The 27,907-nt window shown below is 39.1% G+C and overlaps 1 protein-coding gene and 1 long non-coding RNA gene across 2 annotated transcripts; both read right to left on the reverse strand.

Moving 5' to 3' along the window:
- Positions 1-462: 462 nt before the first annotated feature.
- On the reverse strand, positions 463-16,688 carry LOC309491461 (uncharacterized protein). Its single transcript, XM_082190522.1, has 13 exons — positions 16,566-16,688; positions 16,086-16,457; positions 15,819-15,920; positions 15,269-15,501; positions 6,893-7,071; positions 6,700-6,793; positions 6,411-6,600; positions 5,357-5,404; positions 2,715-2,788; positions 2,379-2,493; positions 1,789-2,061; positions 1,477-1,650; positions 463-1,391 (listed from the first exon to the last, which is right to left on the reverse strand). The coding sequence occupies exons 1-13, from the start codon at positions 16,594-16,596 to the stop codon at positions 1,201-1,203; spliced, it is 2,076 nt and encodes a 691-aa protein (XP_082046648.1). The 5' UTR covers positions 16,597-16,688; the 3' UTR covers positions 463-1,200.
- Positions 16,689-19,327: 2,639 nt separating this feature from the next.
- LOC309491462 lies at positions 19,328-21,623 on the reverse strand. The gene is made up of 3 exons (XR_014203131.1): positions 20,968-21,623; positions 20,229-20,276; positions 19,328-20,088 (listed from the first exon to the last, which is right to left on the reverse strand). It is a non-coding gene; the product is annotated as an uncharacterized lncRNA (long non-coding RNA).
- Between the last annotated feature and the right edge of the window lie 6,284 nt (positions 21,624-27,907).

Raw genomic sequence — 27,907 nt, forward strand, 5'->3', positions numbered from 1 at the left:
AGCAAAGTGTTGTTGCTGGTGACAAAACCACTGATTAAATATGTACATTGAAGCTATACTGGCGTTAAAGACCCCCTGACCTGCATTGAGGGATATGGGATTCATATGTGACCCGCTCAGCCCACATTGTAGTGTTCTGTCTGACTGCATACTGTAATGTTTCACCAATAATAATACTGAAATGACATAATTAAAATAATGTAATGAATACCATGATAACATCTAAATAAATGTTGATAGATGTAGCATTATAGTTCTAAAAATATCAATAAACAAAGCAATCCAGCTTCCCTGGCAATAAGACAGAAATAATAACATTAAAGAAATACATATAAACCATATGATCTCATGAATAAATGTTATCTGTGTATCCATGTAAGATGTATCTAGGAGATGGAGGAAACTGTCATGATGAAATGTCTTCTTCCCCCTAGTATAAACACTGTACTTAAGACGACACACCACATTTTAGGCATTTATTAGCTTATACAAAAACAACACACATAGCTCAGACACATAACAAAAATCACAAATGCAAAAAGTGAAGAGCATGTCGAGTGATTACAAAGGCCTGGTAGGGACTGACCCTGTGATACATGATGGGCCGCTATGGAGTGATTTGCAGTGGTGGTAGTGCAAAAGTAAACATTGCAGGGATTTAATCAGTGCAAAGCTGTGCATGTTTAATATGACTATGGAAAAAAAGAGTGTAATAGTATTGCTTAACAAAAACAATACAAAGAAGATCAAATAAATAGAACAACAGAAACTTAAATATATTTATAAAAAAAAAAAAAAAAAGATTATACAAGCCAACAGGGGTAAATGTTGGGACCACAGCCCAGAATGTGTAGAGGGGCTAATGTAGCCTGTAAGACAGTGAAATGGATAGTGGATACTAGACAATAGACAAAGTGATGTGATGGTTGGCGCAGGGTGAGACTCATGCTGAAAAGTCCATTTCTCCCCTAACCTTTTCTGTGACATTGAGTTGCTGGTTTGCCCTGGGGACAAATGACCTCCTCGTTTTTGAGCATGACAGAAGACTGCTACTGCAAATTATCCTCAGTTTGTTAAATGATTAACCTCAGCTCCATGCCAAACACAGAGCCAGCTTTCCTTACCAACCTGTCCCAGCGGCCCTCTTCTTAATGCTGCCTCCCCAGCACACAACCGCATAAAAAAGGACTCTGGCCATGTTTAGTCTTGCTCAGAGTCACTGCTGGTATGGTACTCCTCAGAATCACTATCGAAGTTAATTTCGGTTTCAGTCAGAACTTGAACATAACATTTCTTTGCATGCTTTGCCAGGCTGTTGCTTGCTTCCTTGTTCTTCATCGTCAAGCTCTGTAGACCTCGGATACCATCTTGAAGCAGGCCCCACGTCTCACCTTACATGTTAAAACACATTGAGCCTTTATTAATCAGAAACATTCAGAAACATTGTAATGTATGCCAAGTATAACAAATACATACCTGATGTCACATTAGAAAGCTGGGATGACATCTGCTTCAGGGTGTCTGCACGGGTGCAAAGAGACTTCCAATGCTTGTTCATCTCTGCAATAAGAATCCTCTTCTCCTGCTCAAGTCTCCTTACTGCCATCACAATGTCGAACGCCTTCCTCTTTGTCCTTAGATCTACAGAGTCTGAAATACATAGATGAAACATAAGTCGGTTGTAATTAAGATTAGTATTTCAATATTTTCTGGGGTTACAATCGAGGCATGACAGATTTTGTCCTACTATGTGACTATTTCACAAAGTCAACGGAATTGTGTACATACCACCGTGTGTAAGCTGCCATGGCCAAACAATCTCGTCAGATAGAATGGTGTCCAATGTCAGTTTTTCTGCATTAGGAACCAAGGTGTTATACTTCTCCACTACAGAATTTAAGATTTTTTTTTCCTCCCTGATCTTTCGGCGGATTCGGGCACGTCCTTTGCATCCGTCACTGTCCTTATAAAGACGCTGGGACCTCCTCTTAACACTTGCCACCAGCTCCTCTATTGGGCTGGCAACAGCGGCAACATCAGCATCATTTGGGGATGTTGTTGCTGAGAGGAAGAAATGAAGAGATAAGAAATATGCTTCTTGATTCCATGAAAAAATATTTTTGGTGTATGAGCAAAATAAAGCCTCAACAATCTTTTCATATTTCTCTGTAACTGAGAGGCTACACTTGTAGCTAAATTTGAGTATAGTTAGGTTCTTTATTGTCCCCATGGGGATAATCTTGTCCACACGTCATCAGCAATCAGAGTATGTGCTCTTTGACTACGATTACAATGAGCCTCTTTGGAATTGCAGCCAAGCTTAGTCAGAAGTGATACATCAAGCACCATATCAAACAGTATAAAACAGTATATCCTACCTTCTGCCCACTCATTGACATCAAAGATCCACCTCTCCAGTTGACTGTCTGAGATGTCCATTACCGTTTTCATGGCCTCCAGGTTATGCAACTGGCATTGCAGGGCTATTTTGGCCTTCAAACATAAATGACAATGAGGGAAACGCCTACAACTTTGACAATTGTTGATAAGGATTGTGAAGTACCTTCACTATTAGAAAACCACATACAACACTAATTAAATATACAGTATATTCGTATATACGTGGACTATCAATATATATGGTATGAACATTTAATATTTTATTTTACAATATCGCTATGCATTTTTGCATAAGGGAAAACTGGTGTCTTTACCTTCCGATATCGGCGGGCAAGGGTAGAAGCCAAGTTGTCAAACTTTTGTTGGTTCCAGCGCATGTCTATGCGTCCTGCAAAAATAAAAAATATGAGATTATCACCTTTCTTTCCAGTAGCAGTAGGAGAAGAAACTGTGCAGACTTGAATCACAAACTTTTCAGAGATAATAACTTACAGTACTATGGAACTATTAATCTGCTGTCTTGTGCCATTTGATTACTGTCCCATGAAAGGGTTAGGTAAATAGCACAGGATAGTGAAGAAATAGTCAAGTCAAGTCAAGTTTATTTGTATAGCGCTTTTCACAATACAGATTGTATCAAAGCAGCTTCACAGTATTAAATTAAAATAATACAACAAAGTTTGTTTCAAGAGGAATTTATTGATTGATAAAATTAAATTAAATATCCCCAAAATATCCCCAACTGAGCAAGCCAAAGGCAACAGTGGCAAGGAACCGAAAAACTCCATCAAGTGACCAAATGGTGTCCTAAAACTCCATCAGGTGACCTAATGGAGAAAAAAAAAAACCTTGGGAGAACCCAGGCTCAGTCGGGGGCCAGTTCTCCTCTGGCATTTATGAGCTAGAGGCCGGATTGTAGTTTGAACTGTGGGATTATATGAATGCCTGGCTGAAGAGATGCGACTTTAATCTAGTTTTAAACTGGGAGAGCGAGTCTGAGCAACGAACAGTATCAGGAAGACTATTCCAGAGTTTTGGAGCCAAATGTGAAAATGCTCTCCCTCCTTTGGTGGTTCTGGATATCCTAGGTATGACCAAAAGCCTTGAATTTAGTGATCTTAAAGAGCGCGATGGATTATAGGGTGATAGAAGATCCGTTAAATAGACTGGAGCTAAGCCGTTTAGGGCTTTATAAGTCAGTAGCAATATCTTATAATTAATACGGAACTTTATAAGTAACCAATGCAGTGATGATAAAATCGGTGTTATATGATCATATTTTCTTGATCTCGTAAGAACTCTAGCGGCGGCATTTTGGACTAACTGTAGCTTGTTTATTGAGGATGCAGGACAACCAGCTAATAAAGCATTACAGTAATCCAGTCTCGAGGTCATGAATGCATGAACTAACTTTTCTGCATCAGAAACTGATAGCATATTACGTAGCTTAGCAATGTTTCTAAGGTGGAAAAAGGCTGTTTTTGTAACATATGAAATATGATTTTCAAAAGACAGGTTGCAATCGAGTATAACACCCAGGTCTTTTACTGTAGAGGATAATGTAACAGGACATCCTATGATGTTAAAGTTGTATTGTGCGAGGTTTTGTGGGCGGTTTTTTGAACCGATAAGTATTACCTCTGTCTTGTCTGGATTTAATAAAAGAAAATTACGCGTCATCCAATCTTTTATATCTTTAACACACTCTGTCAATTTGGAAAATTTTGCGTTTTCATCCGGCCGTGATGAAATATATATTTGAGTGTCATCAGCATAACAATGGAAACTAATTCCATGTTTCCTTATAATATTTCCAAGTGGCATCATATATATTGAAAATAACAGAGGGCCTAATACAGATCCCTGCGGCACTCCATAGTTTACTGGAGTTATGATCGATTTTTCTCCATTTAAATAGACAAAATGGTAGCGGTCAGATAGGTATGATTTGAACCAGCTTAGTGCTTGTCCTTGAACACCAGTATAATTTTGTAGTCGATCTAAGAGTATTGTGTGATCTATAGTATCGAACGCAGCACTAAGATCATGTAAAACTAGTATTGAGATACAGCCTTGGTCAGAAGCTAAAAGTAAATCATTTGTGATTTTAACGAGCGCAGTTTCAGTGCTATGATGCGGTCTGAATCCAGACTGAAACTTTTCATAGATATCATTTTGTTGCAAGAAAGAGCCCAGTTTCTAATATTTTAGACATAAATGGAAGATTTGAAATGGGTCTATAATTTGCTAGATTATTATGATCTAATTGTGGTTTCTTAATGAGAGGTTTTATAACTGCCAGTTTAAATGTTCTTGGAACATGACCTAAAGATAAAGACGAGTTAATAATATTGAGGAGAGGCTCTTCCACTACAGGTAACACTTCTTTCAGTAGTTTAGTTGGTATAGGATCTAATAAACATGTTGTTGTTTTAGATGAAGTGATAAGTTTATTTAACTCTTTTTGTTCTATAGTTGTAAAGCACTGTAATTGTTCTTGCGGGGTGATAATTGAAGCTGAATTATAAGGCGCGATTGAAGATTGAACGTTTACAATTGTGGTTCTGATGCTTTCTATTTTCTCAGTGAAGAAGTTCATGAAATCATTACTACTGAACTGTAACGGGATATTTTGTTCGGGTGACGTCTGTTTATTTGTTAGTCTAGCCACGGTGTTAAATAAAAACCTTGGATTGTTTTGCTTGTTTTCTATTAGTTTGCGGAGGTGCTCAGCCCTGGCCGCTTTTAGGGCCTTTTTATAACGTGACATACTGTCTTTCCACGCGATTCTAAAGAATCGATGTGTATTTTTTAATATTGCACTGCCCTTCCTTATTATCCTCACATCAAATAAAATAGGATGATGGTATTGTAATCGATCCATCCATTTATGTTGAATATTCTGAGCTTTATATTTTCAGAGTCAGCATATATGCATGAGCTCAAAGTGGCTCACCATTGTCATCAGGATCAAAATTTACTGGTATGCTCCACTCCATTTTACCTTTAGAAAAGAAAACAAAAAAAGAAAACCTAAGTGGCAACAATCTTATGCAGGATTTCAGGGAAAGAAAATGTCATGGACAATCATTTTTTCTTACCTCACATTTGAAATCATGAGCTTTGGCATGAAAAACAGAAAGAAATGGCCTCATTTACCCCTTTTCCACCAAGGCAGAGCTGGTGCTGGTTCGGAGCCAGAGCCTAGTTTCAAATCGGTTCTTTGTTTTTCCACCGCCAAAGCACCAGCTCCGAACCAGTAAAACTGGTTCTTAAGTAGCACCAAATCATTGCAGGGTCTAGAACGGAGCCAAGAAAGAACCGCTTGCGTCAGAGGCTGGGGGCGGGGTTACCGTGGCCAACAAGACTGAAGAGAAACTTGTGACCGCCATTTTTAAATAGCAGCTAGTCGAGCTAATAGCAGCTCGATTATAATATCCGTCTATGTAAGTTACGGCGAGCTGCACGAACGCGTTGGATTCGCCGTGTTTGGATGCCGATTTATTTTCGCAAACCCATGAGCATCCATAGTAACGCAACGTCTATTATTGTTGATGCCTTGTTCGAGATGCATCGGAGCAGCGTGGACCGATCAGAGCTGCGGGAGTGTTTGGAGATCATACGACTCCTTGTGCTTTTTGATCGCTTTCGCAGTGCTTTGATTTCATGTGCTGATCGTTCTGCGAGAAGCCGATGCATCTCGAACAAGTCTGGTGTGTTTGTGTTTGGCGCTGCCGCGCTAGCGTTGCTGGGCAACATGATACGTATGCAGTGACGTAAGATATAGCTCTGTTGTGGCTCTCTGGCCGGTGGATACGCAAACCGGTTCGTCAGTCGAACCAACTCCGAACTGGCAATAGCTCTAGCTCTGAACCAGCACCCGGTTCTTGTTGGTGGAAAAGGGGTAATGGTGAGGAGATCCTGAAGCTCAGGGCATTTCTCTGTCACTCTCTGGAGGTAAGGCCAGTATTTGCATGCCACATCCATTGCAAAAAATGTAACTGGCTTACAGGCCATTTGCTTTTGTAGGTACAGGGGGTAGGCAAAAATCTCCCCCCTGAACATATTGAGGGCACGAAGGAGAACCCCATGACGACATACAGCGAGTTCCAGGCCCTCCTCGTCTGTTTTTCCTGAGGACTTCTGAGACGTTTCACGCGCCGCTGACCATTGCCCTCCACAGACACCTCTTCCAGAGACCTAAAACATGGAAGATGAACAGTCCAAACTTGTTCAAACAAAGTACTCTGTAGGACGTGGTGTTTTATAGGTAAATATAGTGAAGTTGTGCAAGTTTACATGACTGGTCGAGGTATGGACATAGTCCACGAATTTTGCAACGTCATCATCATTCGCGATGAACACGCCATCAAAGATGGCTTTTTCCTCCGATCTAAATAAAAGAGATACATATTAACTTTAAATATTCATATGATTTTGAATTCACAGCAGTTACTTTCAAAGTAATGGACCGTCAATGCACACACAGTACCTTGCTGCACTCTTGAATCTGTAGTGCTTACGGTTTCCATCAACGGATACTGCAAGCATGTCTGGGTTGCAAGCTGGGCAGTCAAAGTGGTCCTCCTGGCATAATTTGTCCACTTCGAATCGGACAGCTCCCCACTCCAAGAAGCTTTTCCGGAAGCTGTCTGCTGTGATGTTTCCGCTCTGTTTCAAAGAAGAGTTCAGTAAAAGAGAACAAAAGAGAACAGTAAAACGGATCAAATTAAACAATATACTACACTGAAGTAAAATGTTCTAAATGGATATATTTTGGGATGTTTGTACAAACTTTGTTACCACTCCTTAGAATACATATCAAAGGAAATAAACAATGGCAAGGCAAGGCAAGGCAAGTTTATTTATATAGCACATTTCATACACAATGGCAATTCAAAGTGCTTTACATAGAAGAAATTAAAATAATGAAAAGAAATAAGAATAATTAAAACAGTTTAGAAAAAATAAAATAAAATACAGTACTTTTAAAAAATAAAAAAGAATATTTATTATAGATCTTTCTTTCAAAGGATTCCCTTAAGACTTAAATCTTTCAACCTTCTTTTAACCTTCAATCTTCTTACGACTTCCATCTATCAACTTTCCTTTAACTTTCTTTTCTCCCTCATTTACTCACACGTTCTTTTCACTTTCTTTAGCACTTTAGCACTGCGTTCACATTTTTTCTCAGACGAAAACTTTAATATCGTCATTTAAATACTGTTCTACTTTCAAACCCACATTAATCACTTTCACATTATCACCTTCTGAGTGGGCATTTACAGTTTCGGGCTAAATGCCCTGCTGACATAGGAGAAATTAAAATAATTAAAAGAAATAAGAATAATTAAAACAGTTTAGAAAAATAGAGTAAAATACAGTACAGTACAAACAGTCGGACGAACAGCGGCACAGTGCTCATTCAGTAAATGCACAGCTAAACAGATGTGTTTTGAGTCTGGATTTGAATGTGACTACAGTAGGAGCACATCTGATCTCTTCTGGAAGCTGGTTCCAGCTGCGGCTGGCATAATAGCTAAAAGCAGACTCACCATGTTTAGAATGAACCCTTGGTATTTCTAGCTGATATGATCCTAATGATCTGAGTGATCTGTTGGGTTTATATTCAGTGAGCATATCTGCAATGTATTGAGGTCCTAGGCCATTGAATGATTTATATACCAGTAATAATACTTTAAAATCAATCCTAAATCTAACTGGGAGCCAGTGTAAAGACCTGAGGACTGGTGTGATATGTTCATATTTTCTGGTTCTGCTCAGAATCCTGGCGGCAGCGTTCTGTATGAGCTGCAACTGTCTTATGGTCTTTTTGGGAAGGCCAGTGAGGAGTCCATTACAATAATCCACCCTGCTGGTGATGAAAGCATGCACAAGTTTCTCTAAGTCTTGTCTGGAAACAAAGCATCTGATTCTTGCAATATTTTTCAGATGATAGTATGCTGATTTAGTTATTGCTTTGACATGACTACTGAAACTAAGGTCTGACTCTAGTGTCACACCAAGATTCCTGACTTGATGTTTAGTTGTTTTACCCCTAGAGTGAAGGTATGCGTTCACCTTGAGAACTTCATCTTTGTTTCCAAACGCAATAACTTCAGTTTTGTCTTTGTTTAATTGAAGAAAGTTTTGACACATCCAACTGTTGACTTCGTCAATGCATCGGCACAGGGAGTCAATGGGGCTGTAATCATTAGGCGATAGGGCTAAGTACAGCTGTGTGTCGTCTGCATAGCTGTGGTAAGCAATTTGGTTATTTCTCATTATTTGGCTCATTGGGAGCATATACAGGTTGAACAGGAGTGGCGCAAGAATTGAGCCTTGAGGGACTCCGCATGTCATGGATGTCCACTCAGACTTATGGTCTCCTATACTCACATAATAACCTCTCTCATCTAAGTATGACCTGAACCATTTTAGGACTATCCCAGAAAGCCCCACCCAGTTTTCCAGCCTGTCAAGAAGTATGTTGTGATCAACAGTGTCAAATGCAGCACTGAGGTCGAGTAGTACCAGCACTGATAATTTTCCTGAATCAGTATTTAAGCGAATATCGTTTATTATCTTTATGAGCGCTGTCTCTGTGCTGTGGTGCGGTCGGAAACCAGATTGAAAATTGTCAAAGTATCCATTCGAGCTTAAGAATTTGTTCAGCTGATTGAAGACAACTTTTTCAATGATCTTGCCTATGAAAGGAAGATTTGAGATCGGTCTATAGTTGCTTAATATGGTCTTATCCAGATTGCTCTTTTTCAGGAGGGGCTTGACAACTGCAGTTTTCAGGGAGTTTGGAAAACTCCCAGAGAGAAGTGAGGCATTTACCACTTCTAGAAGATCTGCTTCTAAACTGTTTAGCACAATTTTGAAGAAAGATGTGGGAAGTGTGTCAAGAGCGCATGTTGATGTTTTAAGGTGTTGTACGGTTTCTTCCAAAATTTTGCCATCAATTTCTTTGAAGTCAGACATAGTAACTACTTTCTCAGGTGGTCTGATCTGTCTGACCCCAGTGCAACTCAAGGATGTGCTGATCACCTTTCTGATATTATTGATTTTCTCAGAGAAGAAAGAAGCAAACTCACTGCACTTGCTGTTTGAGAGCATTTCACTGGGAATCTGGCTTGGGGAGTTTGTCAGTCTCTCTACAGTAGCAAAAAGAGTGCGTGTGTTGTTTAAATTGCTGTTTATAATATTTGAGAAGAAAGTCTGTCTAGCTTTGCCTAGTTCCATATTGAAAGCATGCAGGCTGTCTTTGTATATGTTATAATGGACTACAAGTTTTGTCTTCCGCCACATGCGCTCTGCTTTTCTGCATTGTCTTTTCATATGTTGCACTGCTGTTGAGTTTCTCCAAGGTGCTTTTTGTCTGCCACTCTTCTTCCTGACTTTAACAGGAGCAATATCATCAATTATATTTTTAACTTTTGAGTTAAAAGAATCAAGGAGAAAATCAACAGAGTCAGCAGATATGCTTGGTGTTAAGGATATAGCCTTCATAAATAGTACACTAGTGTTCTCATTTAAGCATCTCTTCTTGACAGACACAGATCCAGCTTCAGTGGCAGGAGAGATCAATATATCAAAGAAAATACAGAAATGATCAGACAGTGCCACATCCTTAATAACAATCGATGAGATGTTTAGACCCTTACTGATAAGTAAATCTAGAGTGTGTCCATGATTGTGTGTGGGTCCATGTACATGCTGAGTCAGATCAAAAGTTTTTAAAACAGTTTTGATTTCTTTTGTCATATTGTTTTCTGCATTATCTATGTGAATGTTAAAATCTCCAGCAATGGCAAAACAGTCAAACTCTGAGGTAATTGTTGATAACAGTTCTGTAAAGTCCTCAGCAAAGGCTGGAGAATATTTTGGAGGCCTGTAAATAATGATAAGTAAAATGCGAGGAGCACCTTTTAACACAGTACCCAGATATTCGAAAGACGGGTAATTCCCAAATGATATTTGCTTACATTGATAGATATCTTTAAAAAGAGCAGCTAGACCCCCACCTCTCTTTACAGCTCTGCAGACACTCATAAAAGTAAAGTTAGGAGGGGCTGTTTCATTGAGGATTGTTGCACTGCAGCTGTCTTCTAGCCAGGTTTCATTTAGAAGCATAAAATCCAGGTTGTTTGTGGTTATTAAGTCGTTGACTAGAAGTGATTTATTTTTAAGTGAGCGAATGTTTAAAAGTGCTAACTTAACAGTCTTACTTTTTGTCCCCACAGCAATCTTAGTTTGACATGTAGTAGGCACCAGATTAGTTGGGTTTGCTGTACGGCTATTGAAGGCCTTAGACTTTCTATCTTGTAATAGAACAGCAATAGAGAAAGATACAGGCACACTGGGTTCCCGCTTGTTCTGTAAACATTTGAGAAAGTTACTGTTATCATAACAGGAACCCAAAACACATCACTGAGAGCTGGTATCAGTTGTTTTTGGTTCACCTCGAGCAGATGGAGGAGGGTGTGGGCCCTGGCGTTTTGGCCGAAGAGGCCGAAGAGCTCTCACAGGAGGAGGGGGCGGGCGAGCTCGGCGCGCAGGCTTCGGTGTTTGAGGTGCCTGACGATTTTTGGTTGGTATCTGGGGGCTTGCAGCAAAAGAGTGGGATAGTCTGGTTCCAGCATGCACTAATTCTTCCATTTTCTGTGAGAAGCACAGGAGTGGAGTCGCTGGCGAGAGTGAGAAAGTATCTGGTGAAAGGGGCTGTTGCTCAGGTGTTATAGGAGGCTGTGATATGCTGTCCTGGCTTCCCTGGCTGTTTTCCAGGAAGTCGTCCTTGGGTGCTGAATCTTGGAGCAGTTCTAATATGTCTGTCTGTGGTGAGCTCTGTGGGCAGGGCTCAGCTGAGATTGTGTCCGTGAGCAGAGGTTGTTGTGGCTCAGTGGTGTTATCATTGTCCTTGTGTGATATGTCAACCGCATGTCCATCTTGTTGCTGAAGTGAAGTCCCGTGTTCATTCATACTGTTTCCAGGTGTGTGTGTGTCGTTCAGATTGACACACACTGCAGAAGGATGATTGAGGGAGAAGTCGATATTGTCCTTTAACACTCTTGAACCAAGTTTGTTTGGGTGATGGCCATCCCGATGAAATAGTTGTCTCTGACTCCAGAAAAGATTGAAGTTGTCAATGAAGTTTACTCCTTTTATATTGCAGGTTTTTTGCAGCCATGTATTAATCCCAAGCAGCCGAGAAAACCTGTTTGTTCCTCTTGCTGGGAGTGGTCCACTGATGAATGTTTGAACTTTCAGTCTTTTAAGTGTTTCAAAAAGTTCATTGAAATCCTTCTTAAGGAGTTCTGACTGCTCTTTATGAATATCATTCTTCCCCACATGAATTATGAGTCGATTTGCAGTCTTATGTTTCATCAGAATGTTCTGAAGTTCCCTGTTTATATCAGAAGTTGTTGCTTGTGAAAGGCAGCATGTAGTTGTATCCCTGCTGCTAATGTTTCTGATTATGGAGTCTCCCACTATCAGAGTCCTGGGCTCGGCTGTGCTCTGAGCTGAGTGCCGCTGTCTGCTCGACCTTGAGCGCCAGTTAGCATCAGTGTTAGCTACTGGCTGATACAGTCTGTGTTCGATCACATTCATCACGTTTGGGGATTCCTCATTTACATTCATTAGTACTTCAAATCTGTTCTCAAGATGTATAGGTGTTGGTGGGAGACCAGTGTTTGCCATCCTTGTCAGAGCTGTATCTGGGGTAGAGGATGCTACTGCGGCAATATGTGGGGCTCGTGACAATCTGATGTCTCGAGTGCCTTTGGGTCTCGCTCCCTGTTTGTGCCATCGATTTGTAAGTCGATCGGCTTGTTTCTCTACCTGTCGAGGAGCACTAGTTTCATGGGACTCACCGGCTATATGCTGAGGGTGTCCATGACGAAGCTCTATTGTGTGTTCCGTCTGGTTTGGTGGTCCCGTAAATAACTTTGTTTCAAGAACTGCAATCCTTTGTAAAAGTCTGTGGCAGTTAGTGCAGCAAGTAGATTCCAGAAGAGGCATTTTCTCTCTTATCCTTGTAGGCAGTTGTGTTTTCCTTTCCCCGGAATGTAAGCTGGTCGGGTAGAAGAATTCTGCGTTTTTGTGGTAATCCAAACTTTGTCGTTTGAGCACTGTGCTGATTTGCTGAAGTTAAAATTAGGTGATAAAAGGAGCTAAACTATAAAAATATAGAAGATAAAATATAAAATATAAAAGCGATAGAGCAAAGCGCGGAGCAGTAAGCAAGAGCGTCCGAACGGTAGCTGAGTAAACTTGTGTAAACTTCACTCATACACTATACACTGGTGTATTTGGGGGACCTGGCCATTAAACATACCGGATATTGTTTGACATTCAGTCTAAATCTATACGCAAAGAGGGCTACAACGGCTTCCATACTGTTTAGAATTAAGCCTGTGCAATGTTTAGCCCATTAATCCAAGGGAACACTTCTGGGATCAGGAAATGATATTGGGGAAAAGATGTCAAAGTCGGTAGCCATTGGAGTTGAATTTGAGATCTTCAGAATGACCTGTTTTTTCATAAATGTCGCAGTGCAAACTGCTGATGAGAGAACATGCAGGGCAGGACTTAGGTTGGTGGAGGCCCCTGGGCTTGAGTCACTTTCGGGCCCTGCCTTCTAGGCTATACATTACTTTAAATAGAACACAAATGATACATACACAAGCTATGTATTAGAGCTACACAATTCTGGATAAACTGAGAATAAAAAGTAGAGATCACGATTCTGAACAAACAACTAAACAAAATAACATAATTTATGTTAATTGCTGAAGTCTATTAAAAATGTTTAATTAATCTGAATTATATAAAAAAAAAAAAAACTTTGGTTTGAATGAATGATTCAATTCCTCAATCAAATACACTTGCTTCATAGATGAATCAGCATTTTTTAACGAATCTCCTGAATGAACGATTCAATGACAAATGTTTTTTTTAAAGTCATTTGTCGCCATCTGGTGGCGTAACAATATAATCGATCCAATCGTTATTTGAAGTGCAAAGCTACTTTCAAAAGGTGACTGGTACCGTAGACAGTGTTACATGTTAAAAAAACGTAATAATTTATTTATATGACCACTGATTGAAGCTTGAAAAAGTTTTTTCCAATAAATACATAATGATTAAAAAAGTTCAAAGTGATCATAAGTTTATTGCAATGCACAAATGTCTTGGTCAGAATGAGAATAAAACACTTATTTACCTGGAAAACATATGTTTTGATTGTGGCATTTCTTTGAGATTTAGAATCCAGTATAGGCTAATTATTGTATAGGCTAATTATTGTTTCTTTTATGAATTTAATAAAGAACTCTGTCTCGTATTCTGTCCAAACGATCCATGTAGGCTACTTTTGTGTCCATTCGTTTTTCCTTTTTTAACCCGTAATTGAAAAACGAAAAATGAACGGTTGTTGTCTTTTTAAAACGCAAAGTTGAACACCAAAATTTTAATTTGAACTGGCTACACCAACTGCTGCGCAAAAAAGTAAATATCGACGAATTTTCAGATTTTTGCCCCTTTATTAAACATTTAAAATATTCACAAATTAATATGGAAAACATGTCGATTTGACTGGTTTTCTAAGGCCAAATTAGAACATGGAATTGATGTTTTTCCCGCAGTGCTGAATGAGAAGAGCCATTAATATTATTAATAAACTATTGTTTTGGCTAAAATCACATCTCCATCTCCGCTGTTAAGCAGATGCGCTTTTGGAGAGAAATGCACCTTTCATACGGATTAATCAGAAGGTATTAGCTTTCGATTCGAATTTGTTCGATTTAAAGTGGACATTTCAAGCTTTAGCCTACATAAGCTATATTTTGTTTCAGTTCTCGCGCTCCAGTTTACGGAGATCATGAAAGCGTCTGATTGTTTTATTTTATTTTACAAAAGCACAACATTTTCTTGTTATTGTGAGTTTACACAAATAAAAGTAGATGGGAATAATGTATTATTATTTTCTGTATGACAAGAAATGATAGAGTAGCCTAGGCTATTTTAAGTTGTTTCCACTGTTGATAGGAAAATGCAAGTGTTCGCGCTCGCGCCTCCGTGTCATGCAGTGCGCGCTCCACACTCAGCTTTGTTCCTTTTTTGCATAAAAGCCTCTTCTAAATATAGCCTATTAAATGTTATAATAAAATAATATAAAATTATTATTATTTGCGTAGCTGTACATGGACCTCAAACACACCGCGTCTTCTAAGTCAGGTGACTGTAAATGCGCAAAAACGGTTTCCATTGCAGTTTTGCGAAATATTCCTTTTTCGAATTGCCTGAAAAACCTCCTCATGAGAGTGTAAAAACTTTTTTGCGATAAACGGGAGTTTTTGCGAAATTGACGTGTTTCCATTGTGCTTATTTTCAATTCGCAATTTCAATTTGCGCAATTTGAAGGGTAATGGAAACGCGGCTACTGTCTAATGCGGACAGGTTTTTTCAACGGTTCGGCAGTAAACGAGGCACTACGTAACTGCCAATAACCAATCAGCAAACCTCAAGATGACTGACATTTAATTTAGCTAATTAAATTACATTTTTCATGGCAGGGCAGGGCCAGGTAACAATGCTAGACCAATCAACAAACTTTAAATGAAAAATTAAATGACTGACATATTATTGAAAAAATCAAACGTAAACGGGCGGGGCCCCCTATTGGGCGGGGCCCATGGGCTTGAGCCCAGTCAAGCCCAATGGTAAGTCCGGCCTTGAGAACATGAGTTTATGGTTGTCTATAAAGGGTCTAATGGCTCTGTTCATGTGTACTATCATCATCATCATCATGCCCTCATAGTATTATATATGGAGTTACGCAATTATTACCACAAATACTTACACGGCCAAAGCGAACAGTGCGTTGATCCAGCATTCTAAGAAATGCTTGGCTAGACATCCCTGGTGCAGCCATCTTCAGCTCTTCAAAAGAAAAAAGGACATCTGTTGCGTACACAGTTGAATAGTGAGAAGTGGCAGGCCAGTAGTCATTACGGATCAGGTCATCCACTCCAGGACTCCAAGTGGCTTCACATGCTTTGCATATAATCTGAGGCAATCTGAGATCATATCGCCCTGGAAAAAGAAGGAAATATATACACAAAGTTAATTCTGACAGACCAAACTGTGTCATTCTGACAACTGATATGGGAACATTTGACTAAGGATGGATCAGGAGGACACTTCTACAAACATTTTGACAGGCAAATTAACTATCCCCATTCAAACAAAGGTTAATTGTTTTCCTCCACATAGGTGGGCCCAGCCAATCTAATCAACACACAACCTATTGACACCTCTGGATTTCCATCCATGATAAAGAAAATCAGAGAAAATCAAAAAGAAAATTCTACAGAAGTGACCCCCACCCAAACCCATAAAGTTCTTCTTACCATTCATTGTAACCACAACTATGGACTGTCCTGCGATGACACTGGATGATACTTGTAGACAACCGCATATTGTCTCTGGCATCTCCAAAGGAACAAGACGCTCTTAAAAACAAACAAAAAAACACATGGATGAGAATTAAACAATAACATTTATTTACTGGAAACTATTTTAAACAAGATGCACTTGACGGCTTCATCGACCTATCAGAAAACAGCATTTCGTTTTTCAGTCAAGTCTAAGAATGTGACTTAAAAACTACAACTTACCACACTGGGTTAGAACCCTCTCCACAACACAAGTTGTGGGAGGCAATGGATGAAAAAATGCAAGTGTCATCGAATCCCTGTTGTGGAACACTTGACCTTGGTGGACCCTGACATCACACTGGCCACAGAGGAATGGGTGTGGTCGGCAGTCACAACAACGGATAACGGCTGGACCATTTCCACAATGTTGGCAGATCCGAGTTGCCGCATGTTGTCGAGCCACCATGGTGTTGACCAGTCGGGGTCTCTCTTTCTCCCACCACCCTGATATGAGGCTCTTTCGAGTCGACCAGTCTGCTGAGGCTTGAAGTGCCATTTCATCTTCATGTATGTCCTCACCCAGTGAGCGTTTAAGCTCTTGAAGGAAGGACTCTGTTAAAACAATGCACAATATTTAAAAACAGTAGCATTGAACAATGGCGATTTTATAATAAATGAACATACTGTTTTGAACCAGTGAAGTCAAAATAAATAACACACCTGCAGTAACGGAAGGAAAGTCAATGGTCATTTCCGCACTGGTTTCCGGAGCCCTGACATGAGAGACACCAGTCTTTCGACTCTGGCTGTGACTGGGACCTGCTGTAGCAAAAAAGCTGTTGCTTTTTACACTCAATGACACAAACTTTACCTGATGCTAGGCACAGGTACGTAATAATAACCTCAGATATATTCTAATTCAGACCCATGACTTGTGATTATGTTGTATACCTTTCCAAGATACAAAACTAGATCTGGAGTCTACATTTTAATAAACATTAATGTAGAAAAAATCTTACCTGCTTGTTTCCGGGATGATCTGAGAGAGAGAACACAATACAACAGTAGAGAGAGTAACAAAATACAAGACAAATGTGGCTCTTAAAAGTGCCTTTTTTTCGATGTAATGAGGTGATGTTTTTTTTAAAAAAGGACAGGGATTAAGGAACCTGCAGAGAAAGAGAAGAACAAATCAAAAAAGAATAGATCACCAAACTACATAATACAATATGAATAACTACTAGGCTAAGAAGTTAAGTAAATGGTGCTCTTGTTCATTAATGCAATCACAATATCATAAAAAATAAATGGCTTTAAAAATAAGTTTTTGTGTGAGCTAGGGTTCATGATATTTTGAACACATCCTTGTGTTTGGATAAACAAACAGGAATAACATGATCAGGATACTTGTATAAACTTTGCCTTGCCAGACTTAAACTATATATATATATATATATATCCCCAATAATCCCTCAATAAGCATTTACACGTCCAAAATAAAATTATGAGTTTATTTCCACACAAAATGGACTATATAGGCGCTTGCAACAGACTCATTGCCACCAAAGCGCTTTACAGATTGCCTCACATTCACCCATTCATTCACTCATTCATACACCGACGACGGTACCCTGATATATATATAGGCCTACAACATGTTTTTTTTTTTTTATAAACTTGTAATTGTATTACTTTTGGACGTATAAATGCTTATTCATTTCTCTTTCTTATGAGACTGTTGTAAGCGACTTACCGTGGTGGAATCGCGCTGGGCAATGGTTTCTGCGATGGTCGCACACAGTGACGTGTTGCACAAAATTGCGCCAAAATATCAATCATAATTAAAAAGTACAGTCTTAATATTTTTTTATAATATTTTTTAATATAATTTTAAAGGGTCAGCATAAATGTCTAAGTGAAGGAAACACGGGTATATGTAGCCATTACATTTAAACACACCACTTCCCAGAATGCATCCATCACTTTGCCAAAGGATATGTCCATATTAAGCAATATAAACATTTCTGCAGTAGGCTATTTAATTTATTACAACATCATAATCAGTATTGAGATGAAAGTTCTATAAAAGTAGGCGAATATTGTTTATTTTATTTTTTTGTCGCAAAAAAAAAAGCAAAGTTGTAGGCTCACTATAGTATAAGCAATTGCAAATTGAAATACCATCGGCAAAATATCCCACCTAAATTAAGGCATGTTTTAAGCCTACAGCAAATATGCAGTCCTGCAATTATGTCGTTTTAATGTAGGCCAAAATTATATATAAAAAAAAAAAAAAGAGAGAGAGAGAAAAAAGTCGTGATACCGATTTAGTCAAGGGTTTCTGCCCTACGAAAATGTATGGTCACCGCGCCAATGATTGTAACAGTATATGCGCCGCACGCTACTGTAAAATGCACATTTGCAGCATAATTAATCGCCTGAAACCATACTTTCCAGCTGGATGGATAACCCCCATTTCGTCAAAATCCAAAGATGAGGGATTTGCATTCAAATATCGGACGACCCTCTCCGTTGTCAAGCGACGAATGGGGGTAGCTACCCTCAACGTCGGCTTATGGACGTGAGGGGGAAATGATCAAACTATGTGATCTACAATTATAAAATATCCCACCTAAATTAAGGCATGTGTTAAGCATACAGCAAATATAAAGTCCTGTAATTATGTAATTTTAATGTAACCCAAAATTATATAAAAAAGAGAAAGGAAAAGTCGTTATACCGATTCAGACAAGGGTTTCTGCCCCACGAAAATGTATGCTCACCGCACCAATGAATGATTGTAACAATATGCGCCGCACGCTACTGCAAAATACACATTTGCAGCATAAAATCAGTCGCCTAAAACCATACTTTCCAGCGCAGGCAAACCGCTGGATGGGTAACCCCATTTCTTCAAAATTCAAAGATGAGGGATTTGCACTCAAATCTATCGGATGACCCTCTCCGTTGTCAAGCGACGAATAGGGGGTACCCTCAACGTCGGCCTTTGGTACGTGAGGGGAAAATGACCAAACGGCAGTATGTGACGAATAGGGGTGAGACCGTGTTGCAAACACATGTATGATGCGAAAACAAAACCATCGAGCGAAATACCGGAGTGAACATGGCTGTGAACGACTTTTGCAGATTATGTGAAGTAAATCTACGCATCCACGGTACAATCAGCGTCTACGTCACGGCTCTCAGCCCGCCCTCTGTTCGTTGATTGGCCGGCTGTTTTGAGGCCGGAGGAAAACAGGGAAAACGGTCGCTATCTCAGACTGAGTACAGAAGCGAACTGAAATTGAGCGGAAGTACGAAGTCTGACGTAGTCAGGCTAAGGCTGTGTGTCCACCAAACCGTTTTTAGCCAGCTGATAACGCCTAGCTGTGAGTGCTTGAGAGCGTTTGGCTTTTTTTTTTTCAGTAGAGATGCTTTGCTTGTTGTTATTATACGGAATATTCGCGAAAGTGTTACTAGTATCTCATTTCACAGATTGTTTGTTTCTGTGTTGTTTCTATATAAAAATGTCGATAGATTATAAAGTATTTGCTCTGGCTCTAGTTTAAAACTATTTTGTTTAATTATTATGCTTGTTGTTGTCATCTGTTTACTTTGTACGAGCAGAGTGTGGCGGTTGTGTGTTATTAGTCCCGCCCCTCCTCCACTGTGATTGGACGGCTGAGTAAAAAGTGACAGTGATGAGCACTGCATTTTACCCAAAGTTGAACATTCTTCAACTCTTGGCGACCGGTAAAGTGTCACTGAGTGTAAAACGCAAAAGGCGAAGCTTGAATTTCCAGGTATGTCCCTCTTTGGCGAATGTATTTTCAAGATAGTCCCGCCCCTCCTCCACTGTGATTGGACAGCTGGGTAAAAAGTGACAGTGATGAGCGCTGCATTTTACCCAAAGTTGAACATTCTTCAACTCTTGGCGACCGGTAAAAAACGACGAATGCTCAGTGCATCAGCGTGAAAAAGACACTCAGCGGCGCTCCCACTGAAAACTATTGGAAAAATATGCCAGTCGCGTGAAAAAACGCTTTCGTGGACACAGGGCCTTATTCATTGTAGAATCAAAAAGGATTTAAATATTAATAATGAGTGAATGCAAGTACATTGATATAAAGCAAGACAGTTGAAAAGGCTTTAGAAAGACAAACCTCTCTCACTCTTCTTTTCAAAACCTTGGAGTAGTCAAAGTTGTTTTGCCTCACTCTCCTACAGCATTCTGGACACTCATCTGAAAGACAGTCAATATAACATTGAAATAAGTATACCAATATACCAGTATAGACAATACCTAACTGTGACGGCAGAATCAATGTGTAGTTGATACATCATATCATTTTAAATAGAGAAAATGTAAATAGAGTACTTAACACTTTTTTTTTTGCTTCATCTTGCTGGCTACCCTCTGTTGGACTGGATCTGTATAAAAAACATACAAGATACCACATTTTATTAAACACTATTTCTGTCAAGACCACTATCGTCAAATATGATTGACAGTTAGCATATAGTTTGGATTGGTGGTATGGTTCTGTTCTGGGCAAGAACTCCCAGCGCATCCATGCAGCCTAGCATAGAATCATAAGAGCAGACATAAAAGTATTGCAGATATCATTAATTCATTTGAATGTACAATATAATTAAGAGAATTTAAGTCTGATTCAGGGGTAATCAGAATGCTATAATGACTGACGAGAGGTGGAGCTGGGGATGGAGGAGGGTAATTCGCTCCTGAGAAACGCGATAGCTGCTGATAATACTGAAGGAGCTTATACATGTATACAGTAATAGGCGTTACTGTATATAGGCGTCGTATTCCTATAGGTAGACGTGGATCAGCTGATTCGAGCTTGACTAATGTGACCTGCCAGAACTGACGCTATGCTTAATATTTAAATACAGTAAGTTTACTAATTTACTAGTCTAAATTACTAATTTAGAATATACAGTATCGGTCAAAAGTTTGGACACGCTTTCCCATTCTCTTGGATGGGTAGGTGGGTTCAAACTTTTGACTGGTACTATATTAAAAAAACATAGTTCTGTGATAACATACTTATTAACACAGTTCTAATAAAACATTACTGACTAATAAGGAAATATACTTCACTTTGTCTTTTTTTTGCTTTCTGGCCCCAGGGTCTTGTGGCTTTTGATGAGCCTGTGGTCTCAGTGGCAGTAGCTTCTGGAGTGCCGTTGGTCTCAGTGGCTTCTGGAGGTGCTGTAGTTTCTGTGCTACTTGTGGCCTTCTTCTGTCTTTGAAAATGAACTTGCAGACAAGACAAACATCACACACAAGAAAAATTTTACGGTTTGCCTTAATCTCAGTGCCCCTTTATTCCATATAGCCTATGACTAATTATTGAACCACAAGGAAGAGGACCTGCGGGCGAGTGATGATAACAGGCTAGTATATATAATAAGATTGATTTGTACATTACAGGTGTGTTATGCTATGATTAAAAAGTAAAATTAATTATCTACAGTCTATATCAACAAATATAGTCATCGAGTTCCTAGTCAAGGTAATGCTGTCTCTTAATGTCTGATCAGAGCATTCTAGATTTTCTGCCTACTTTTTATCTAGCTTGTTGACTTGGCTTAACTGCTAAAGAAAACAATTGGGTGATCACATGCTGCTTTATCCTATTATGGCTGAAAGTAATGCTCATACTTTGCATCAATAGAAAAATAAAGATAATGATACTTGTGGGTTCACATTGCTTTGGGTTCCTTAGGGTTACCAGTGTTTTCAGATTAATCCAGAGCTTCATATTTGTAAAAAAAAAGACTTACTCTTTAGCACAGCTTCATAAATATGTTTAACCCTCTGAAGCAAATCAGGATCCAAAATATAATCCCCTCCTAGGATGACATCGGCCACCAAGCTTCCTTTGCACTTCTTCCCCAAAAGTAGTATGGGGAAAAAATAAATAAATCAAGGGCAGCAAGTTTGTCAAGCTGAAATAAAAACATTATTAAATAAAAAAAAACATGCACCGAATACAATAATTTAATTTAAATATTAATTTCATGACAACTGTTTATTGGTCATATTAAATGTACAACTCATATCAAGGAATTCATTACTACTACATGTTTCACCAGCCATGTTTCCATCAAAATTTGGGGAAAAAACGTCCTCAATTTAGCAAAAACATTTTACGGTCGCTTGAGGTGGTTTTTGTCTTTTTCAAAAATGTGGTGTATGGGAAACCACTTGGGCGGTGTTGCTCGGGACCCTGAGTCTTTCTCCGGTAACGGCCCCCATAGTGCAGAGGTCCCATCTCCTAAGGGTTGGGTTGTTTGCAGCCCAAAGCTGGTGGGAAATGGGGCGGGTTAGGGACAGCTTCAGTGTGGGAGGATCCCCTAGCGGGATCTTAATTAATTCCCTCCAACCCAGTTGATAGAAATATACCTGATTGATATTTTATACTTTTTCGAAACATTTCAAAAGTTCGCTTGACAATTACATGGAAACATGGCTATTGACTGTTAAACTTTACTGTGTTAATTGACTTAACTTCATAAATTCCTATTAGAATCCTGAACTTTGACCTAACCTTACCAACACATGGCTGCTATTGAGAACAACTGTCCTGTTGTTGTTTTTCTTGACTGACTCCTTCCATTCATTTTTTTTATTTTGAAAGTTGCATCTCTTCGCTGCAACTTTTGCTTTGTATGGCTGCAGTTGTTTGCAAAGCGGGCAAGCCTTGTATGCAACACTTATTAGGGTGTTGCACCCTGGGCACATTTTCTTTGAACTTCCTGGCATCTCTAAAATGAAGTAAAAAATTACATTAAAGCCTTAATACAACTTGTTTTTGGAACATGAGATCCAGTAACAAGAGGCACAATTGTAACGTTAGAATTCCTTAAACTAGGTTGTTACTATAAAGGGGGTTAGTACTACTGGCTAACCTAGCCACTTGCCAATGCCAACTGTCACGTGTCACCTATTAGCCGGGACGTCTGTATATTGGGCCTAATTGATTTGTCCCATACGTGACGTCCCTTGTCCCGTTTATTGTCTGCTACGCTGATCTAACCACTGACTGATAAAACAGCAACAGCAGCAGAGTGGCAAGCACATGTAAAGTCATGTTTTTCCTATTTCCTGTATGACTGTTAAAAGGCGCGTGACATTTGTCTGGGGTTTCTCATTCCAGATTTATGCAGTAACGTTAGGCCAAGTTATATTGTTATTATTGACACATCATGAGTCTAATGACAAAGAAATGCATCAATTATAATATTTAAGCAAAACGTGATCATTACTTATTATGAACCTCGTAACTTACCTGGCAGAGCGCAATGAGAAATGAAATCACTAAAGAAATCACCCAATCCCAAAGCGGACTGGGTACGTCTCCATAGCAACGGATGCTTAGGATCACGGGTAATGCTGGCATCCACTAATTAATTAAATTAAATTAAATGCATTACATTTATTTTAATTAAATTACTATCCAAAACAAATCCCCGTTCTCACAATCGAAGGAGAAACAATTAAAACTGATGGTCATAACGGTCGATAAGGCTCATGGGTTCTGCAGATTACTGTTAGGTTTGACACACCAAACCGATAGAAAAACGGTATTTCTCAAAAAATAAACAGCAACTTTTAGAAGCAATAGCCGTAGCACAACTCTGCAGTCTCGTTAATTAACGGGTAGAATATATTAACTATATTTTTACTGGAATGAATCACTGACGATGAGAAGCCTACAGAATAAATCAATAAAAACAATGACAAAAAAATCTCTGATTAAATGTTGAGTAATGTAGCGCTTAAAGTAAAAAATAATAATAATGACAAATGAGGGAAAAAACAAACAAACAATGTTCCCGAGTGGCAAAAAGAAAAACGTGGTGCAGACACAAAATATAGCTTATTGAAATAGCTACAGTAGATCGAAAGTCGTGCTGAGTGACAGGAAAAAAATGGGAAATTTGTGTTCAAGAACACGAATCAATAGTTTATATTTCGTGACGTCACAAACTGCTATAAGAATAAACAATGTCACTCTTTAGCTGTGATTTCAACTTTTCATTGATTGTTTAAATGTTTAATTAATTGTTTTATTATTATTGTTTTATTTTTTTATTTGTTAATGCACTCAATGCAGTGCTGTTTCTTCTTTGTAAAAGGAATAATTTTTTTTTTGTAAATGTCACTCTTTCCCATGAGACCAGGTTGGAATTTAACTTTAAAACATTTTCTTACACTCCTCCTTGAACTGCTCCCTTATCTTGGTGGAGGGGTTTGAGTACCCGGATGATCCTAGGAGCTAAGTTGTCCGGGGGCCTATATGCCCCTGGTAGGGTCTCCCAAGGCAAACAGGGCCAGGTGACGGGTCAGACTAAGAGCGGTTCAGAAGCCCATGAGACACAATCTATCAAGGACCGAGGCGTCGCCCGAGGCTGCAATCCCCGAACCCGGTGGTGGACACCGGAAGTAAGGGATGCCGTCAAGCTGAAGAAGGAGTCCTATCAGGCCTGGATGGCTTGTGGGACTCCTGAGGCAGCTGACGGGTACCGGCAGGCCAAGCGGACTGCAGCCCAGGTGGTCGTGGAGGCAAAAAATCAGGCCTGTGAGGAGTTCAGTGAGGCCATGGAAAAGGACTATCGGTTGGCCTCGGAGAGATTCTGGCAAACCGTCCGGCGCCTCAGGAGGGGGAAGCTGTTGACCTCATCTAGGGATATCGTCGGACGGTGGAAGGAATACTCTGAAGATCTCTTCAATCTGACCGATACATCCCACACACACCCCTCCGAGGGGGACTCGTCCATCACCCAAGCTGAAGTCACAGTTTTTTACGATTGCTATGACAGATTTTTCAATTCTTTTAACAATTTTCCAAAACTCTTAACACAGTTAGCACTACATCCGTCTGTATAAGCTATACTATTAACACATTTCTTGTTGCTTTAACACAAAATGCATACAATTAACACAAATTTAAAATGCTTGAACTTCTTTTACACACAGGCTCAAACAAGACCAAAACAATGGATTTTTACTGCCAAATTTACCAATGCTTTAACACTGTATGTCAGAACAGATAACACCGTGTTCTAAACCTAACCTTACAGGCTAAAGTCAAGGTAAACAGCTGCTTATATTGTGAATTGAAACACAAATATATCCCCTGTATTTTATTCCATTGCTACTGAGAAACAGCTGATTGAATTATGCAAAATTATGTGGCAATACATGTGGCCAAATGCAGAAGACCAGGCAGATTAGAAGGTGACTCTTTTTTTTCTTTTTTCTTCTGGTGCTTTTTCTGTTCGTATATTTTTTATTTTCACATAATAAATGGCATCTATATTGCATATTTTTGTTATCTTGCAGTAATGTCCTTTTGCAAATAAAGTCTTTATTGCAGCAATTCTGTCTCTGTCTTCGTTTTTTCATTACAGTAACCGTACATTCTGTAAAGCACTCTGAGATGGGTCTTTTTTATTGAATTTCTGCAGCAAAAGACCTAAACCCAACAAAACTAAAATGTAGAGAGACTTAAAAAGAAACTGCAGTGCAAAACACAATCTATGATCAATACAATATATAAGGGCATACCTGACACATATAAAATAATGCAGTTTCTGTAATTCCATCTGATGTTAGTGTTTTTATGACATTGTGCTATGATTGACTAAATCTTCCTGTTGGACGAGAACGTATGTTAGTGTTTTGAAAAATTATTTGATTTTGAGACATGTTTGCAGTGTTTTGGCAGACATAGTGTATTGTTGCTAGTGTATTATTGTATTTTGAAAATTAGTGTTGGAGTTTAGTTTACAATGTGTGCTTTTGAGCATGAAATGAACTGTTTTGCCAATTGTGTGTTGTAGGTGTGTTGGTGCGTTAAGAGTTTAGGAAATTTGTTAAAAGTATTGAAAAAAATTGTCATAGCGCGATTGTAAAAAACTGTAAGAAGCTCCTTGTTGGCAAGGCACCGGGGGTGGATGAGATCCGCCCTGGGTACCTCAAGTCTCTGGATGTTGTGGGCATGCAGCATCACATGGCGGTCGGGGACAGAACCTCTGGACTGGCAGACCGGGGTGGTTGTCCCTCTTTTCAAGAAAGGGAACCGAAGGGTGTGTTCCAACTACAGGGGGATCACACTTCTCAGCCTCCTCGTGAAAGTCTATTCCAGGGTACTGGAGAGGAGAATTCGGCCGATAGTCGAACCCTGGATTCAGGAGGAACTGTGTGGTTTTCGTCCCGGTCGTGGAACACTGGACCAGCTCTATACGCTCTCCAGGGTACCTGGAGTGTTCATGGGAGTTTGCCAAACCAATCCACATGTGCTTTATGGATTTGGAGAAGGCATTCGACTGTGTCCCTCGTTGTGCCCCCCAACATTGATAATAATAATAAATGTTTCTTGAGCATCAAATGTTCATATTAGAATGATTTCTGAAGGATCATGTGACACTGAAGACTGTCATGTGGAGTCAATGATCATGTGACTCACTGAAGAGAGTAGTTTAGTTTGTTTAGTTTGTTTATTTATAAAGCACATTTCAACAGTCACAGGACTGACCAAAGTGCTGTACAATCATTAAATAGAACATAGCATACGGTTAAAATACACAACAGCTGAGAGGTTACAGTATAGTATTAAACAATTTAAACTATAGACATATATTCAACATCAAATTAAAATATATAAGCTACAGAAGAGAGGACACTTAGATGGTATTAAAAGCTAAGGAGAATAGATGAGTTTTCAGTAGGGATTTAAAAACTGATAGCGAGTGAGCTGTTCTAATTTGTATTGGCAGGTTGTTCCATAATCTGGGTCCCACTACTGAAAAGGCTCTATCTCCTCTACGCTTCAACCTTGTGCAGGGAACAGCAAGTATATTAAGATTACTAGATCTTAAGACACGGGACGGGCTGTATAAGTGTATAAGTTCTGATAGATAACTTGGAGCAAGATGGTGCAGGCATTTGAACACGAGTAGGAGAATTTTATAATCAATCCTATATTGGACAGGTAGCCAATGTAAAGCTCGCAGGATGGGTGTGACATGATCAAATTTACGTGTTTTCGTAAGAAATTTATTGAATTTCAGAGAGTAATTATGCTGAAAACACATCATTTACATTTGTTCAAAGGAACAAATTACATTTTACAATATATTCAAAAAGAAAACACTTATTTCAAATTGTAATAATATTTCACTTTATTACTGATTTTACTGTATTTTTTTAAATGTAGTGTATATATATTAGTGGTGGGCCGTTATCGGCGTTAACGTGCTGCGTTAACGCGAGACTCTTATCGCGCGATAAAAAAAATATCGCCGTTAATCTATTCTCCAAGTTGGGTTGGGAGCTGTCTCTATACTACACAAGCTATGATGACGCAATCTACCCGCGGCCGCGAGGTAAACCCGGCTGCAACGCATATTCGTCGTCATCTTAAGTAAACACGGCTGAAAGTGAAAGCTGGTGAAAAAGATCGGTGCAACATCCATTATTTGGACTTGGTTCGGGTTTAAGCCGTCCGACGAGCAGCAGAAAACTATATACAGAGTGTGTGGGGTAACAGTTCGGTAAGTTAACACACGACTAATCCGTTCGACCACCTCAAATTCAAAACGAAACATGATATCACTGAATACCAGCGCGCGCGTATTATTCCCATTCCAATATATCATAGTGGTGTGTAGCACATAATCTCGATTTTAAGAATCGTTGTTGTGTTTCTTTTTAACTGAAAAGACATCAGTTAGACAATATTCTAATTTTAAATTTGGGGTTTCATAAGCTCCAAGCCATAATAAACATTAGACCTACTTAAGTCTCTGCAGCTAGTGTACTTAAATTTTATTTATCTGCAAAATTATGTTGTATACTTACAGTTTTGCACAATATATGTTCTCAAAACTACATACACCCTTTAAAAAAAAAAAAAAAACATTTAGCAGTTGTTTAGCATGGGTCTGTGTAATCTGTTCTGAAATAGTTTTATTATAATATACTATATCGTTATTGCAAGAGGCTGCAATGTATATCACAATATAGATTT

This window comes from Leuciscus leuciscus (assembly GCF_965113295.1).
Source record: "Leuciscus leuciscus genome assembly, contig: HAP1_SCAFFOLD_266, whole genome shotgun sequence".
In the NCBI taxonomy this organism is placed as follows: Eukaryota; Metazoa; Chordata; class Actinopteri; order Cypriniformes; family Leuciscidae; genus Leuciscus; species Leuciscus leuciscus.

Bases quoted from the DNA above. Each gene is read 5' to 3' on its own strand.
- LOC309491461 (XM_082190522.1), bottom strand. From the start codon at position 16,596: ATGACCATTGACTTTCCTTCCGTTACTGCAG. The intron at 5,405-6,410 runs GTAAGCCAGTTA...TCTTTTCTAAAG, and splicing joins CCTACAAAAGCAAATGGCCT to GTAAAATGGAGTGGAGCATA. The intron at 1,651-1,788 runs GTATGTACACAA...TATGTATTTCAG, and splicing joins ATGGCAGCTTACACACGGTG to ACTCTGTAGATCTAAGGACA.